General features: G+C 43.1%; 1 protein-coding gene across 1 annotated transcript in view; it reads right to left on the bottom strand.

Moving 5' to 3' along the window:
- CCS (copper chaperone for superoxide dismutase) overlaps nt 1-15,329 on the bottom strand; it is a 392,297-nt gene that overhangs the window by 116,692 nt on the left and 260,276 nt on the right. The window contains exons 5-6 of the mRNA XM_063438512.1: nt 7,540-7,600; nt 6,692-6,769 (exon numbers count right to left, since the gene is read on the bottom strand). Coding sequence (XP_063294582.1) covers nt 6,692-6,769; nt 7,540-7,600 — 139 coding nt within the window. The remainder of the gene's footprint in view (nt 1-6,691; nt 6,770-7,539; nt 7,601-15,329) is intronic.

The raw sequence follows: 15,329 nt of genomic DNA, 5'->3' as shown, positions 1-15,329 counted from the left end.
AAATCTAGCATTTTAACATGGGGCCATAGTCACAGGGCAGGAGGCTGGCAATCAGTCTTCTCCAATCCCCAGTGGCAAGGCTGGTTCCGCCACAGTCCAGACTGGAGATAGTCTGGGTGGGAGGAGGCAGGTATAGAACGCAAGCAGGGAGGGAGAAGGGAGGGGAAAGCAGGAGAACTCAGTGATGAAATCAGGAGGCAGACCCTGCAGCACACAATCTGAAGGGTCACTGAATCGCACATAACACCGGTATGCAGTGGCTAGGACCTACCAAAAGAGGTACAAGGAAAGAAAACCAAAGAACCAGCATCAGGGTCATGGGCACGCAAGTCGTATTCATGCACATGGGGAGCGAAGACTTGTCCATCTGGTCCGATCACAAAGCAGAGTTACTGTAGAGCAAATTGCTGAAAAACTTAATGCTGGCTTTGATAGAAAGGGGTCATACACAGTGCAGTTTGCTATGTATGGGGCTGAATAGACGCAGACCAGTCAGAGTATCAAAAGGCGGAGTTAAAAATTTATGGTGGATCACCGCCCTTGCACTAATTCGTATGTTAGGCATTACAAGCTGTGGAACGCAGCAGACTGAGCGATGGGACACATGCCTTTCCCAACTTTTACAGAACCTCCATCCATTTTTATAAAGTTTAAGCTGTCACAGAGGAAGGGGATCTCATTATTCTAATGAAAGGACAGTTTTTCCTGCGAGGCTCTCGCAACGTCAACACCTGTAAGTGTATTTTAACCTTGATTATAAAAAAATGTGTCTGCAACAGTAAGCACTGAGTTTTTTCTGCATTTTATTTCCTAGGCATTTGAGATACAGTTGAAATGTTCCACATCCATCAAAAAAGATACATAAGTGGGAGGTAGGTATTAAAAGGTTGACTACCCCTGACCTATTCTATGGTTTAAAGTGGATTTGTTCACTTACAAAATGTTGTGTACTATAATGATAGTGGTATATGATACAATTTGGATACTAAGTACTTATCTGCAAGTGTGCTTTCCTTTCCTTATTGCTATATATATTTATATATATTTATATATATATATATATATATATATATATATATATATATATATATATATATATATATATATATATATATATATATATATTTGTAGCATTTAGGGACACTGCTACAGTATATTTCCTTCTCTATTTATTTTTGGATCGGGACTTGTTTTCTCAAACTTGGAAGGATTGTAATATTTTCTTAATATCTGATTGATGTAATGACTTTTTTTTTCTCTGTTTTATTTTATTTATCTGTAATCCTGCTATATGATACCTCTCTTTTCATCAGTTTTCACAGATTTTTGTTTTTTATTCCGCTACTTTGAGGTGCTTGATATGGTGAGACATAGACTAGTTTTAGAGCTATATTTATTACATAGTCTTCATTTCCTGGCTACTTTGCAGCATCACTTACAGGAAATAAGTCAATAAAAAAAAAAGAGACCGAGCATACAAAAGGTCCCTCTTCCTTTCATACCTCAGTCTTTTCCTGTCCTCAACCGGATAGGAATATTTTTTCCTCATATTTTTTTTTTCCACCTTCCCATGTGCACCATGGGTCTACCAGTCACAGTTCAGCCTCTCTGTCCCTGAAGGACCCAGTAAACATCCTGCACGAGCAAGACTAACTGGGTCAGGTTTAAAGGAACACTATAGTCACCTAAATAAAGCAGTTTTAGTGTATAGATCATTCCCCTGCAATTTCACTGCTCAATTCACTGTCATTTAGGAGTTAAATCACTTTGTTTCTGTATATGCAGCCCTAGCCACACCTCCCCTGGCTATGATTGACAGAGCCTACATGAAAGAAAAAACTTAAATAATTGTATCTCAATCTCTAAATTGAACTTTAATCACACCTTGCAGGGTCTAGCAAGCTATTAACATAGCAGGGGATAAGAAAATCTTAATTAAACAGAACTTGCAATAAAGAAAGCCTAAATAGGGCTCTCTTTACAGGAAGTGTTTATGGAAGGCTGTGCAAGTCACATGCAGGGAGGTGTGACTAGGGTTCATAAACAAAGGGATTTAATTCCTAAATGGCAGAGGATTGAGCAGTGAGGCTGCAGGGGCATGTTATATACACCAAAACTGATTAATTAAGCTAAAGTTGTTCAGGTGACTATAGTGTCCCTTTAATATTAGCTATTAAACCAGACAAATATATCTAACATTAATTAATGAGGATTGGTACAGGCTGTATATATAGCCACTTAATTATCCCCTATCCATTACCCTGCTGAGGCTTATTTTACGAAAGAAACCTCTTTAAAAATTTTGAAAATCCTTAAACAAACTTTCTCTAACTTTCTTAACTTATCTGCCCTTTTTTATTTTTATAGAGATCCAGCTCTTAAAAATCTCACAAACGTGATATTGTACTCTGCTTCTTTTCACGAAAGACATTCATTTCCTGAACGCCATACAACTGCATTTAATCCAGGTGCATCTGTTAGAAGCCGGTAGACGAATCAGTTCCCTTTATAAGCGTTCGTGCCTTTTGCCACAAATGGGGAATTGGCACTGACGTCTAAAATGGCGCAAACAAACTCGAAGTTCTAAATTCCATGCATTAATTCTCCCAAATGCCATAAAGGTACACATCTTGCTGGGAATTAAAGAGACATCAACTTAGAAATTTCTCTCCATATTTGGAATTCATATCATCTGCTGCCTTTTCTTATCTTATCTTTCCTTACTCAAGGGAATTACTTCCTCTGTAAAAATTTCAAACAAAAAATTTATTTTTTGTTTCCTTATTAATAAGAATGTCACGTTGACGTTTATTCTTATTCTATTATTCCAGATGGCTTCTCCCTCTGCATCACATCAATCAGTGTCCAAGAAACATAGGTGAGCCAATACCTTAAGATTAACGGGGATATGAAGAGTGCCAATTAAGCCCCATCATTTATGTATGACCTCATGTTTTGCAGCCCCAGTATTATCCACGAAAAACACTGTTTCGAGAAAAGTAAAAGTAAAAAAATAAAAAGCAAAACGTGTCTTTCTTCTCCAAAAGACAGTTGTTCCAGCCAGAACTTACACCAGTCTGCTGGGTTATTAATTTCAACAATAGGCTTGATTGGATGGGCCTAATGGAATTCCAGAACTATCCGGTTAAACTTTTTTCACCAAATCGACAACAAGGTAAACAATTGGGAACAGCCATTTTTTATTTCTCCAGCAGTCAAAAATCAGTTAAAATTTTGGAGACAAGACAAGAACCTTCAAAAAGGATTTATCCTAGGAGAACCACCCTGGCAGATAATAACTATAGATGCAAGTCTAACCAGATGGGGAGCCCACACAAACTCAGTTTGGGCTCAATGATCATTTAACAAATTGGGAAAGTATGTTACATTCAAGCCTACGAAAACTTTGTACCATTATGAAAGCTATCAGGAACTTCACCCACTTCAAGTCAATGGCTCATAATCAAAACAGACAACAGAGCAGTAGTGGCTTACATAAATCATCAAAAAAGGAAAAAGAATAAGTCTTCTTCAGAAACTATCTACGCTGATGACCTGGGCACAAGTTTACCCGAAAGCTATCAAAGCTGTATACTTACCAGACACAGAAACCCATCCAGCAGACTACTTGAGCAGAACCCACATCCAATCAGGAGAATGGAGACTGAACCACACAATATTCAAGGTCTTGGCTAAGTAGTGGGCCATACCTCAGCTCGATCTAATGGCCAACAGAAAGAACATGCAAGTCCAACTTTTTTTTTCCCCTTACACCAGACCATCTAGCTCTGGGACAGGGTGCACTAACTCAAATTGGAAGTTCGATCTGGGGTATGTGTATCCTCCACTCTATGAGAGTCTTAAAGAAAATCTGTCAAGAAGGTACAAAGGTTATAGCCATAAACTGAATATGGCCCAGGAGACCTTGTTACTCACTCCTTCTGAAGATGTCTCAGGGACCTCCCAGGAGACTACCAATAATATCTCTTGCCAGTTGGAATCTGGGGGCATGACTATTAAATGGAGGTCACTTATAGAACAGGGTCTTTCCGAACCGGTTGTCAATACAACACTCCTTAAAGCAAGAAAACCAGCCACCTCATCGTGCTACTACCAGTTATGGGATACCTTCAAAAATCGGGCCAAAGACAAAGAAGTAGATTTTCAAAACCCATCACACCTTAAAATGTTAGAGTTCCTCCAAGCAGGACTAGACAAAGGTCTAGTACCTTTAAAGTCCAATCCTCTGCTTTATCTGCCCTACATAATATCTCCTGGGCCTCTAATCTATTAATAACTTGATTCTTCAAGGCTGCTATGAAGATTTGCCCACCACACATTCTCTTTCTCCTTGGGACCTTCCATTGGTCTTGAAAGAATTATGTGAGCTTCCATATTCTCCTCTTGAAGATATCTCCATTCAATACCGCACATATATAGCAGTATTCCTCGTGGCTATTTCTACTGCAAAACAAATCTCATAAGTACAAGCCTTTTCTAGTGAACTATCTCACACTTTGGTTTTTCATGATAGAGTAATCCTTAAACCTAAAGAAGATTTTCTACGTAAGGTAATGTCTAACATTCATCTACTACAATAAGTGGTTCTTCCATCCTTTTTTTTTCTCCGTCTAATAAAGAACGGGAGAAACTACATGAATTGGAAGTCGAGGAATGTATCACCCAATACTTATCAGTTTCATCGGAATTCAGAAAATCAAACAAATTGTTTTTTCTGCCCTCAGGATCATGCAAAGGAGAAGCAGCTTCTTCATCAACATTAAGAAAATGGATTGCCAGTGTCATCTCAGGTGCATACACTAAGAACAGCTTAGCTCCTCCAGAAAAAAAATAAAAGCACACTCCACAAGATCCTTTGCTACTACTTGGGCAAACTGGACAGAGGTTCCTCCAGATGACATCTGTAAGGCAGCCACCTGGTCTTCTCCTATGAACTTCATAAAACATTATAAGTTGGACTTTTCTTCAACTGCTTCAACCTCCTTTGGTAAAGGGGTTCTATCACCGGCTGTTTCTTCAAACTAAGCATGATAAATGTTGTGTGTTTGCATCTATATTAGTGTATATGCCTTTCCCCCCTCCCTTATTTGGAGCTTAGGTATTACCCATACGTAATGCTGCCACGATTAGCCAGGAACAAGACAAATGAATTACTTACCTGTGATTTTTTTTTCCTGGCTATTTAGCATGGTAGCATCAACAACCCTCCCTTTAAAATTGCTTAATAATTAGACTGAGGTATTAAAGGAGGAGGGACCTTTTTTATGCTCATTGTCTTTTTTTAATTGGTTTATTTCCTGTCCTGATCTGATATGGGGGTGGAGCTACCCATAACTTATGATGCCATGATAAATAGCCAGGAAATTCCATTCCAAAGTAATAGCCATCTTAAAAAAATATTTTAAAGGGGGCGGAGCCTGACTGCTTAACTGGCTAAATGTATCTAGATTGAGCTCCGGGGATATACCCTTTATATCGCCCGTGTTTTACTAACAATCGTTGCCTTTTTATAGATGAACATAAGCTGGGTGCACATGAGAACCCTGTAAGCGCCAATCTTGCCATTATCAAGCAGGCGGCTGGTGGTTATATGGAGAAACAAACTTGCGGCCTGTAGACTGAGGCGGGCAGCCGCTCTCCTTGCTCTCGGGTCAGCTATACGGACCAAGTGAGCTTCACCTTTCGGTCAAGTCCCATCATTGTTTCCCCTTCTTCTAATATGTCCAGAAGAGCGTTATTTGGAGGGAAGGCACAATGAACACTGAGGAGCAGTCGCTCCCTGAAAGCCAGGGGGAGCTCCCATTTGTCACTGCACAAGATCTCCCGTAAAACGTGTCCGCAGGCACTGAACTTTTGGACCTCATTTCGGCCAGGATTCAGCGAATGGCTGGTCAGAACTTTAACCTGGTGGTGTTTCCCCAATTTCTTATGGATCTGAACTTTTTTTTGTGCCAGAATGGGCACTCAGACCAGACCTTTCCAGTGATATATAACTTGTGGAGATTCGGGGTTGTTTTGTTAATGTTTTAGGGGCTTTTCTATGTAAGGCTCTCTGTATCTGGGAGATAATTAGTTTAGCAAGAAATGACTGAATTATCTCCCAGATATAGAGATGCCAGGCAGGGACTACCTACATGCACAGACCCCCTGTTGGGGGGTCTGTGTATAGAAGATCACCTTGTCCCATTAAACATGGTCATTGTTCCAACATCAAGTGTCGTCTGATGTGTGGGTGAATAAGGGCTATAACACTAAACAGCACTTTCTTCCAGCTCAAAGGATATTCCAGCGGAGATCACTAGCTAGGGCATAGGAGCTCTGCTACACCATGCATGTACAATATTTATGTAAGCCAAAAGAGGAACTACAGCCAGGGCAAGACTAGCTCATTGGTGAAAATAAGGTAAGCAAATCTTTATTGCTTACTTCTGTGGTGGGACCCTTATCTAAATAGGCTACACAATACTCTAACATTAGGAATACATGTTTCTGAGTGTCATTCTACTAATTAAAATAGGACAGATGAACCATGACAAGTTGAGCTCCAATCTTCAAATATGTTAAAAAACTGAAAATGAAAAAACCTCTAGATTTTGACTGTTTCCATATAATTAATTCACTCTGAGAGACATATCTACTATAGTACAAGAGAAAATAAGAAGCATGTCACCTTTAATCGATTATTCTCCACTCTGAAAGTTGCTCGTCCATCATCATTGGCAAAGATATTTCCCAGGTCTCCAACATGCTAACAAAGCAAAAAAGTAGCAGATACTTCACAGTTAGAATCTAATGTTAACTGAGCACACATAAAAGGTTATAATGCAAGGTGAATTTGGGGTCCAGGAGAAGTAGTGGGATCATGGAACATGGGTACTATCTGTATTCTAAGTGTTGGCAGCAACTCTAAAACCCATTTTTAACCGCTGATTAATTGCTTTTAATCAATCCATTTTGTGAGACCACTCTCATTATGAGACAGACAGGAAAAGGCAAATGCTTTGTTAGAGTACAAGCACCGTAACCACTGCAGCATCCTGGTGACCACCAATGGGTGGTTTAGTTTAGTAAGAGTTTGCTTTCTTACCTAAGGTGTGCTGGGAGTTGCTCCAAACTGCTAGCTCTCCTGAGCAAGCCCTGCACTGTAGTGCTAGGTCACTAGCTGAGACTGCCAACGGATCGCTCTCAGCAAAAGAGGTAGCCCTTTACCAACGGGCATAGTTCAATGAAGAGAGCTTTCAGCAGAGAGTATTTGGGATGCTGAACCCAGCACATCCCAGGTAGGAATTCAAAGGGTTTGACTACTTACCATTAGGGGTCACCAAAGCACTCTTGCCACCACATTGACTACAACATACTGTTACGACAGCAGCACATTTCAGGTGTATTATTTTATCTTAACTAGTTATTTTCCTAGCACAGTGTAAACATTACAGTTTTTACACCTGTACATGTTTTTGGGATCAAATGCAAACCTTATGAATTATAAAACAGTATTTTCAAATGAAGTACACTCACTCGGTCAATATCTTCCGGACCTCCATGGGTATTGCCATCAGGATTATAATGCTCACCACAACTAGGAAAGAATAAAGAAGTAATTTTTTTACATTTACAATTTCTTAATGCAACCAAACCCATTTAACCTCTTAGTGACCAGACCGTTTTTCAATTTTCTTACAGTTAAGGACCAGGGCTCTTTTTACATTTCTGCGGTGTTTGTGTTTAGCTGTAATTTTCTTCTTACTCCTTTACTGTACCCACACATATTATATACCGGTCTTTCTAAAGATACCATTATCTACAACCGCCAGAAAACACCCATGCTGAATAGTTTCAAAATGTTGTCCTAAGTTTAGAAATGCCCAAATGTTAACATGTTCTTAGTTTTTTTTGGAAAGTTATAGGGATATAAGTACAAGTGGCACTTTGCTATTTCCAAAACATTTTTTTCAAAATGAACACAAGTTACATTGTAACACTGATAACTGTCAGGAATAAACCTTCACATGTATATATTTGAATAAACCTTCACATGTATATATTTTTTTAAAAGAAGACAACCTAAGGTTTTAAACTTGGGGTGTTTTGACTCTTTTCGTGCTCTTTTCATGCAACCATTTTACCACCAATCTATGCCAAATTAAAAAAAGAAAAATAGTTGGTGATTTTTTTGACACACATAGTTACGTAGTTACATAGCTGAAAAGAGACTTGCGTCCATCAAGTTCAGCATATGTTTTTGCTGTTGATCCAAAAGAAGGCAAAAAAACTAGTCTGAAACGCTTCCAATTTTGCAACAAACTAGGGAAAAATTCCTTCTTGACCCCAAAATAGCAGTCAGATGTCTCCTTGGATCAAGCAGCTATTACCCCACTAATTAGAAATAATATCCCTATATGTTATGTTTTTGCAAGTATTTATCTAATTGCAGTTTAACCCCTTAAGGACACATGACATGTCTGACACGTCATGATTCCATTTTATTCCAGAAGTTTGGTCCTTAAGGGGTTAAACATCTGTAATGACTCTGACAAAACCACCTCTTCAGGCAGAGAATTCAATATCCTTATTGCTCTTACCGTAAAAAAACCTTTCCTTTGCCTTAGATGAAATCTCCTTTCTTCCAGCCTAAATGTGTGACCTTGTGTCCTATGTATAGCCCTGTTTATGAATACACTTCCATATAAAGGTTTGTACTGGCCCCAAATATATTTGTATAATCTTGTCATATCCCCTCTCAGTCGCCGTTTTTCCAAACTAAACAGATTACATTTTTTTAACCTTTCTTCATAACGAAAATGCTCCATTCCTTTTATCAATTTTGTAGCTCGTCTTTGCACTTTTTCTAGTGCTATGATATCTTTCTTTAGAACAGGTGCCCAAACTTGCACAGCATATTCAAGGTGTGGTCTTACCAGCAATTTATACATGACAAAACCTTACTGGCCTTAGCAACTGCAGATTGACATTGCTTCCAGTGTACCTACACTTTCATTTTTTTTTTTTTTTTCGAATTGATGTACTTGAAAAAAATTTGCGGGTTGGCTATCAATTTCTAATTTTCTAGTTTAGCCACTTTGATTGCCTTTTTGCAAGCGTTATTGGCTTCCTTATATCTTATATAGCAGTGATGGCGAACCTTTTTGAGCCCGAGTGCCCAAATCGCAATACATGCCAACTTTTTTTCCTTAAAGTGCCAACACGGCAATTGCGTGTGTGTGTGGGGGGGGGTGGTGCGTGTGTGTGTGGGGGGGTGGAGGGGGGGGCGTGTGTGTGGGGGGGGTGGGTGTTGTATGTGAGGGGTGCTGTGTGTGTGTATGAGGGGTGCTGTGTGTGTGTGTGTATGAGGGGTGCTGTGTGTGTGTATGAGGGGTGCTGTGTAAGTGTGTGTGGGGTGCTGTGTAAGTGTGTGTGGGGTGCTGTGTGTGTGTGTGGGGTGATGTGTGTGTGTGGTGCTGTGTGTGTGTGGGGGGGGGGTGCTGTGTGTGTGTGTGTGGGGGGGTGCTGTGTGTGTGTGTGTGGGGGAGTGCTGTGTGTGTGTGGGGGGTGCTGTGTGTGTGTTTTGGGGGGTGCTGTGTGTGTGTTTGGGGGGGTGCTGTGTGTGTGTTTGGGGGGTGCTGTGTGTGTGTTTGGGGGGGTGCTGTGTGTGTGTGAGGGGGGTGCTGTGTGTGTGAGGGGGGTGCTGTGTGTGTGTGTGAGATGGGTGCTGTGCGTGGGGTAGGGGTGCTGTATGTGTGTGTGAGAGGGGTGCTGTGCTGTGTGGGGGGTAGGGGTACTGTGTGGGGGGTAGGGATACTGCTGGCGGGGTATGGGTACTGCTGTGGGGGGTAGGGATACTGTGTGTGGGGGGTAGGGGTGCTGTGGGGGGGTAGGGGTACTGTGTGTGGGGGTAGGGGTACTGCTGGGAAGTAGGGGTACTGCTGAGGGGTAGGGGTACTGCGTGGGGGGTAGGGGTACTGCTGAGGGGTAGGGGTACTGCGTGGGGGTAGGGGTACTGCTGAGGGGTAGGGGTACTGTGTGGGGGGTAGGGGTACTGCTGAGGGGTAGGGGTACTGCATGGGGGTAGGGGTACTGCTGAGGGGTAGGGGTACTGTGTGGGGGGTAGGGGTACTGCGTTGGGTGTAGGGGTACTGCGTGGGGGGTAGGGATACTGCGTGTGTGGGTAGGGATACTGCGTGTGTGGGTAGGGGTACTGTGTGTGGGTAGGGGTACTGTGTGTGGGGGGTAGGGGTGCTGTGTGTGGTGGGTAGGGGTCCTGTGTGTGGTGGGTAGGGGTCCTGTGTGTGGTGGGTAGGGGTGCTGTGTGTGGTGGGTAGGGGTGCTGTGTGTGGTGGGTAGGGGTGCTGTGTGTGGGGGGTAGGGGTGCTTTGTGTGGGGGGGTAGGGGTACTGCTGGGGGTGGTAGGGGTACTGCTGAGAGGGGGTAGGGGTGCTGGGGGTAGGGGTGGTGCTGGGGAGATAGGGGTGGTGCTGTGGGGGGTAAGGGTACTTCTGAGGGGGTAGGGTGCTGCTGGGGGGGTGGGGTGGTGCTGTGGAGGGTAGGGGTGGTGCTGGGGAGATGGGGTGGTGCTGTGGGGGGTAAGGGTACTTCTGGGGGGTAGGGTGCTGCTGTGGGGGTAGGGGTGGTGCTGGGGAGATAGGGGTGGTGCTGTGGGGGGGTAAGGGTACTTCTGGGGGGTAGTGTGCTGCTGGGGGGGTGGGGTGGTGCTGTGGGGGGTAGGGGTGGTGCTGGGGAGATAGGGGTGGTGCTGTGGGGGGTAAGGGTACTTCTGGGGGCGGTAGGGTGCTGCTGGGGGGTGGGGTGGTGCTGTGGGGGGCAGGGGTGGTGCTGGGGAGATAGGGGTGGTGCTGTGGGGGGTAAGGGTGCTGCTGGGGGGGTGGGGTGGTGCTGTGGGGGGTAGGGGTGGTACTTGGGAGATAGGGGTGGTGCTGTGGGGGGTAAGGGTACTTCTGGAGGGGTAGGGGTGCTTTGTGTCAGTATCCCCCCCCTCCCTCCTTCTTACCTTTAATGAAGTGGGGGGGGGGGGACACAGCCATTCCTGGTGGTCCGGTGGTGGCAGGCAGTGCTTCCGTGTCGGGAGGCAGGGGGAGGGATCTGTGATGCTGATCCTCTGTCCTCCCGCGCGATGCTGTGTTGAGCGTTGCCATGGTAACGCTCGGCAACGCTCCACACAGCATCGCGCGGGAGGACAGGGGATCAGCATCACAGATCCCTCCCCCTGCCTCCCGACACGGAAGCAGAGTAGGCCTCAGAGAGGGCCCGGCGTGCCACAGGTTCGCCATCACTGTTATATAGGATGCCTTTGATTTGTCCGATTTAAATGTTTTAAATGCCCTTTTCTTATTTTTAATCTCTTGTTTTACTTCTCTACTAAGCCACATTGGTTTTAATTTGTTTCTTTTATATTTATTACCCAATGGTACATACTGAGAAATGTACCTTTCTAATATTTGTTTGAACAGTTTCCATTTAGCCTCAGTGTTTTTATCACTAAGGAGTTTATGCTAGTATGTTGTAGAGATATGCTGTAGAGCTGCCCTAATCTTATTGAAATTGGCTTTTTTTGAAATTATACATTTTAGTATACCCCACGTGCTTTTGCTTTTTTTAGTTTACTTCAAAAATTACCATATTGTTATCACTATTTCCCAAATGCTCCCCTACTTGGATGTTGGTTAAAAGATCAACATTGTTTGTTATAACGATATCCAGACAAGCATCCTTTCTAGGTGGTGCTTGTACCAGTTGTGACATAAAGCTGTCATTTAACACATTCAAAAACCTGATTCCCCTTGCTGAAGTACTAGTCCCTCTATACCAATTTATGTCCGGGTAATTAAAATCTCCAATAATTAACGTGTTACCCCGATTTGCAGCTTTCCCAGTTTGCTCTAACAGCTGTTCCTCCTTATTAATATTTACATTAAGCCTAGATAAATACCAAGACATAATAAAGTTTAGGAAACATGACAAATTTTTGAGGGATCTGAATGATTATGAGACCGGGAATATTTACAAATCTTTTAATCGTAGGATGAGACGTACCTCAGATAACACTTTAACATCAGACTATGATTCCTCAGATACGGACTCAGGTAGCCAAATTACCCCATCTGAGTCCCAATCACAACCCTCCACCTCCACAATGGCTCCTAACCCAAGGGGGATTCTCAAGAAAGGGGTTAATTTTTTAGCCATGGGCAATCAGGAAGAATTCCCAAGCCAACGCACACGTTATCAGACCAGGTACCCAAGGGGTGGGGGGGGAGGAGGAGGAGGGGGGAGAAGGAAAAGGTACTAGATACCACTCAAATTTCAGGACCCGAGTCACAGGTCATAAATCTGTCATCCCATACATTGAACGAAGACCAGCTTAGGGTCCTCGGCAGGGGACTATCATTTGTACCGACTCCATCATTTGACAGATTTAGTTGGATCAAGGATCTCCACCTTTTTATCCGTAAACTGGCTTTACATAAATTCCATTCAATCCAGAATGAGAAAAGGGCTAGAGATCTCGGTTTAACGACCAGAGACTACCAGTGCCTGACTACTCTCTTGTCTCTTCTGGATGAGAACGACCCAAGTACCACCCATAAATACACCGATCTTAAACCTAAGAGTAGATACACACCAAGCTTTGCTGGCTTCAGAAATATTGAACTTTTTCTTGAAGCAGCTAGGAATGAGATCGAAAAAATTGACTTTAAAACTCTTTCCATCCGATCAAGTGACAACCTCCAAAAAAATGAACAGCGGGCCTTGAAGGCACTCCAAAGTGATAGTGATATCATTGTTAAACCAGCGGATAAGGGGGGTAATGTCGTGATAATGGATGTAAATAAATATGTTGAAATGGTGGAACACGTTTTGGGTGACTCTGAGACCTATAAAGTGATTAAGTTTGACCCGACAAATGATTATCTCCAGAAATACAAAGAAATTCTGGATGACGGCCGCAGTAGGGGGTTGCTATCTAAGGACGAATATGACTTCGTCCTTAATCGTAACCCTAAGATAGCAACCTTCTACTGCCTGCCTAAAGTTCACAAAAACAGGGAGAACCCCCCCGGACGCCCAATCGTTTCGGGGGTAGATAATCTCACACAGAACGGCAGTCTGTATGTAGATAAAATCTTGAGACCTTTTGTAGAGGCCCTCCCTTCGTATATTAGGGATACGAAACAAGCCCTAAATAAACTATCAGAGCTCAAATTTCCTTCTACAGCGAGTCTTTGTAGCTTGGACGTTGAATCCCTCTATTCTTCCATTCCCCACGTGAGGGGGATTGAACATGTAGGATTCTACCTTAATGAGAGACCATCTAGGGATGATCCCCATACCACTTTTGTCTTACGTTTATTGGGCTTTATTCTGTCACACAACTATTTTTTGTTTAATTCCAAGTTCTACCACCAGGTGAGAGGTACTGCCATGGGCACAGCGTGTGCTCCATCATACGCGAACCTCCACCTGGGCTGGTGGGAACACTGGATATCCACCTTGGAAAATTTGGCAGAGTACTTGCCCAAGATATTATGGTGGGGTCGCTACATTGACGACGTTCTAATTGTCTGGCAGGGCACCCCTCAGGAATTCTCTGACTTGGTCACTCTTCTTAACCACAATGAAGAGAACCTCCGCTTCACATTCGAATTTGGGGGACGCTCTATTAACTTTTTAGACGTGACCATCACCATGGATGAGGGTGGTACATTTCAATCCACACTGTACAAAAAACCAACTGCTACAAACTCGCTTCTCCATTGGAGTAGTCATCATCCAAGACCATTGAAGTCTGGTATCCCTACGGGTCAATATCTCCGTCTCCGCAGGAATTGCAGCGATATTTCAGATTTTAAACTCAAAGCACAACAACTTAGAGCCCACTTTAAGGCTAAGGGCTATCCGAACCGCTGCTTAAAGCTGGCGTATAAAAGGGCATTAGGGACCCAGAGGAGTGCACTCCTGAGTGACCAACCTGACAAGGTTGATAGGGAAACTGACAAAATACGCATGATCGCGACATATGATGCTGGCTGGCCTGAGGTTAGGAAGTCACTGGACAGATTTTGGCCGTTACTGCTGAATGACACCCACCTCAAACAGGTCCTTGGCCCTCACATTGATATTACGGCTAGACGGGGACGTAACATCCGAGACTTGTTGGTACCAAGTCACTTCTCTACCCCAACACAACCAAGAGCCACCTGGCTAGGTACCCCACCCTGTGGCTCATACAGCTGCGGTAGATGTGTCGCCTGTCGATACATCTCCAAAGGCTCAAAGACCGTAACTGATAGCACAGGTGAAAATACCGTAAAGATAAAAGATTTCTTTAATTGTAACACCAAGGGACTTGTATATCTTTTATCCTGCGCCTGCGGACAGAAATATGTAGGCAAGACCTTCAGGGCCTTCAAAGCGAGAATTATGGAGCATATAAGGTCTCCGAGGAACCGTTTAGATACACCAATATCTAGACATTTAAAGGAACACCATCACGGTGACTCTAATAACCTCAGATTCTGCGGCCTTGAATTAGTGAAAAGGAACCAAAGACGTGGTGATTTTGACAGAATCCTAAGACAGAGAGAATCCAAATGGATTTATCAGTTAAAAACACTCCAACCGAGAGGTCTAAATGAGGGCTTCTCTTTTGCCCCATTCATCTGACTTGTCTATAATCATTTTTATGATGCTCTTTTTGTTTATTTGTTTATTTATTTATTCTTTGAACCATGCCTTTCTTGTTTTATTACCACTCCTTCATTATGTATAATCAACTTAGTTCATAACATTTGAATGGACCTTTAATTTTCTTTTCTCCTATTGATACATAATATGTCACTTATTACGAATTATGCCTCTCTTAAATGTTTGCCCCCACTAGATATCGAACGTTATGATACTCGGACTTACTAGCCACCTTACAACATCCACCCTCCCCCCTTTTCTAAAGAATTTTGGGGATGTGTAAACCCCTATCGTATCACGATAGAGATTAACCACAGCTGCCCAGTAGCAGATACGTTATCCCAATGTGGGTAATATATACTCTGGGGCCCTTAATACTGCTTAAGATAATATTCTCTGGGCTCTCTTAGATTCAAGACTTTGCTGAAATCATTAGGGGATATTTTGGTAGGCAGCCGATTTATCATCCACTACATTTACCATCCTTGCCAGGTGGACCGCCTGAGTTGGTGACTAAGTCCAGACGCATGCGCAAGAATAAATACTTATAAACACTAAGTTCGCACGCATGCGCCAATACTTGACGGCGTACTGCCGTGAGCGTATCG

Source organism: Pelobates fuscus, chromosome 12 (assembly GCF_036172605.1).
Source record: "Pelobates fuscus isolate aPelFus1 chromosome 12, aPelFus1.pri, whole genome shotgun sequence".
In the NCBI taxonomy this organism is placed as follows: domain Eukaryota; kingdom Metazoa; phylum Chordata; class Amphibia; order Anura; family Pelobatidae; genus Pelobates; species Pelobates fuscus.
The sequence above is the reverse complement of the archived record's forward strand: the minus strand, read 5'-3'. Positions and strand labels throughout refer to the sequence as shown.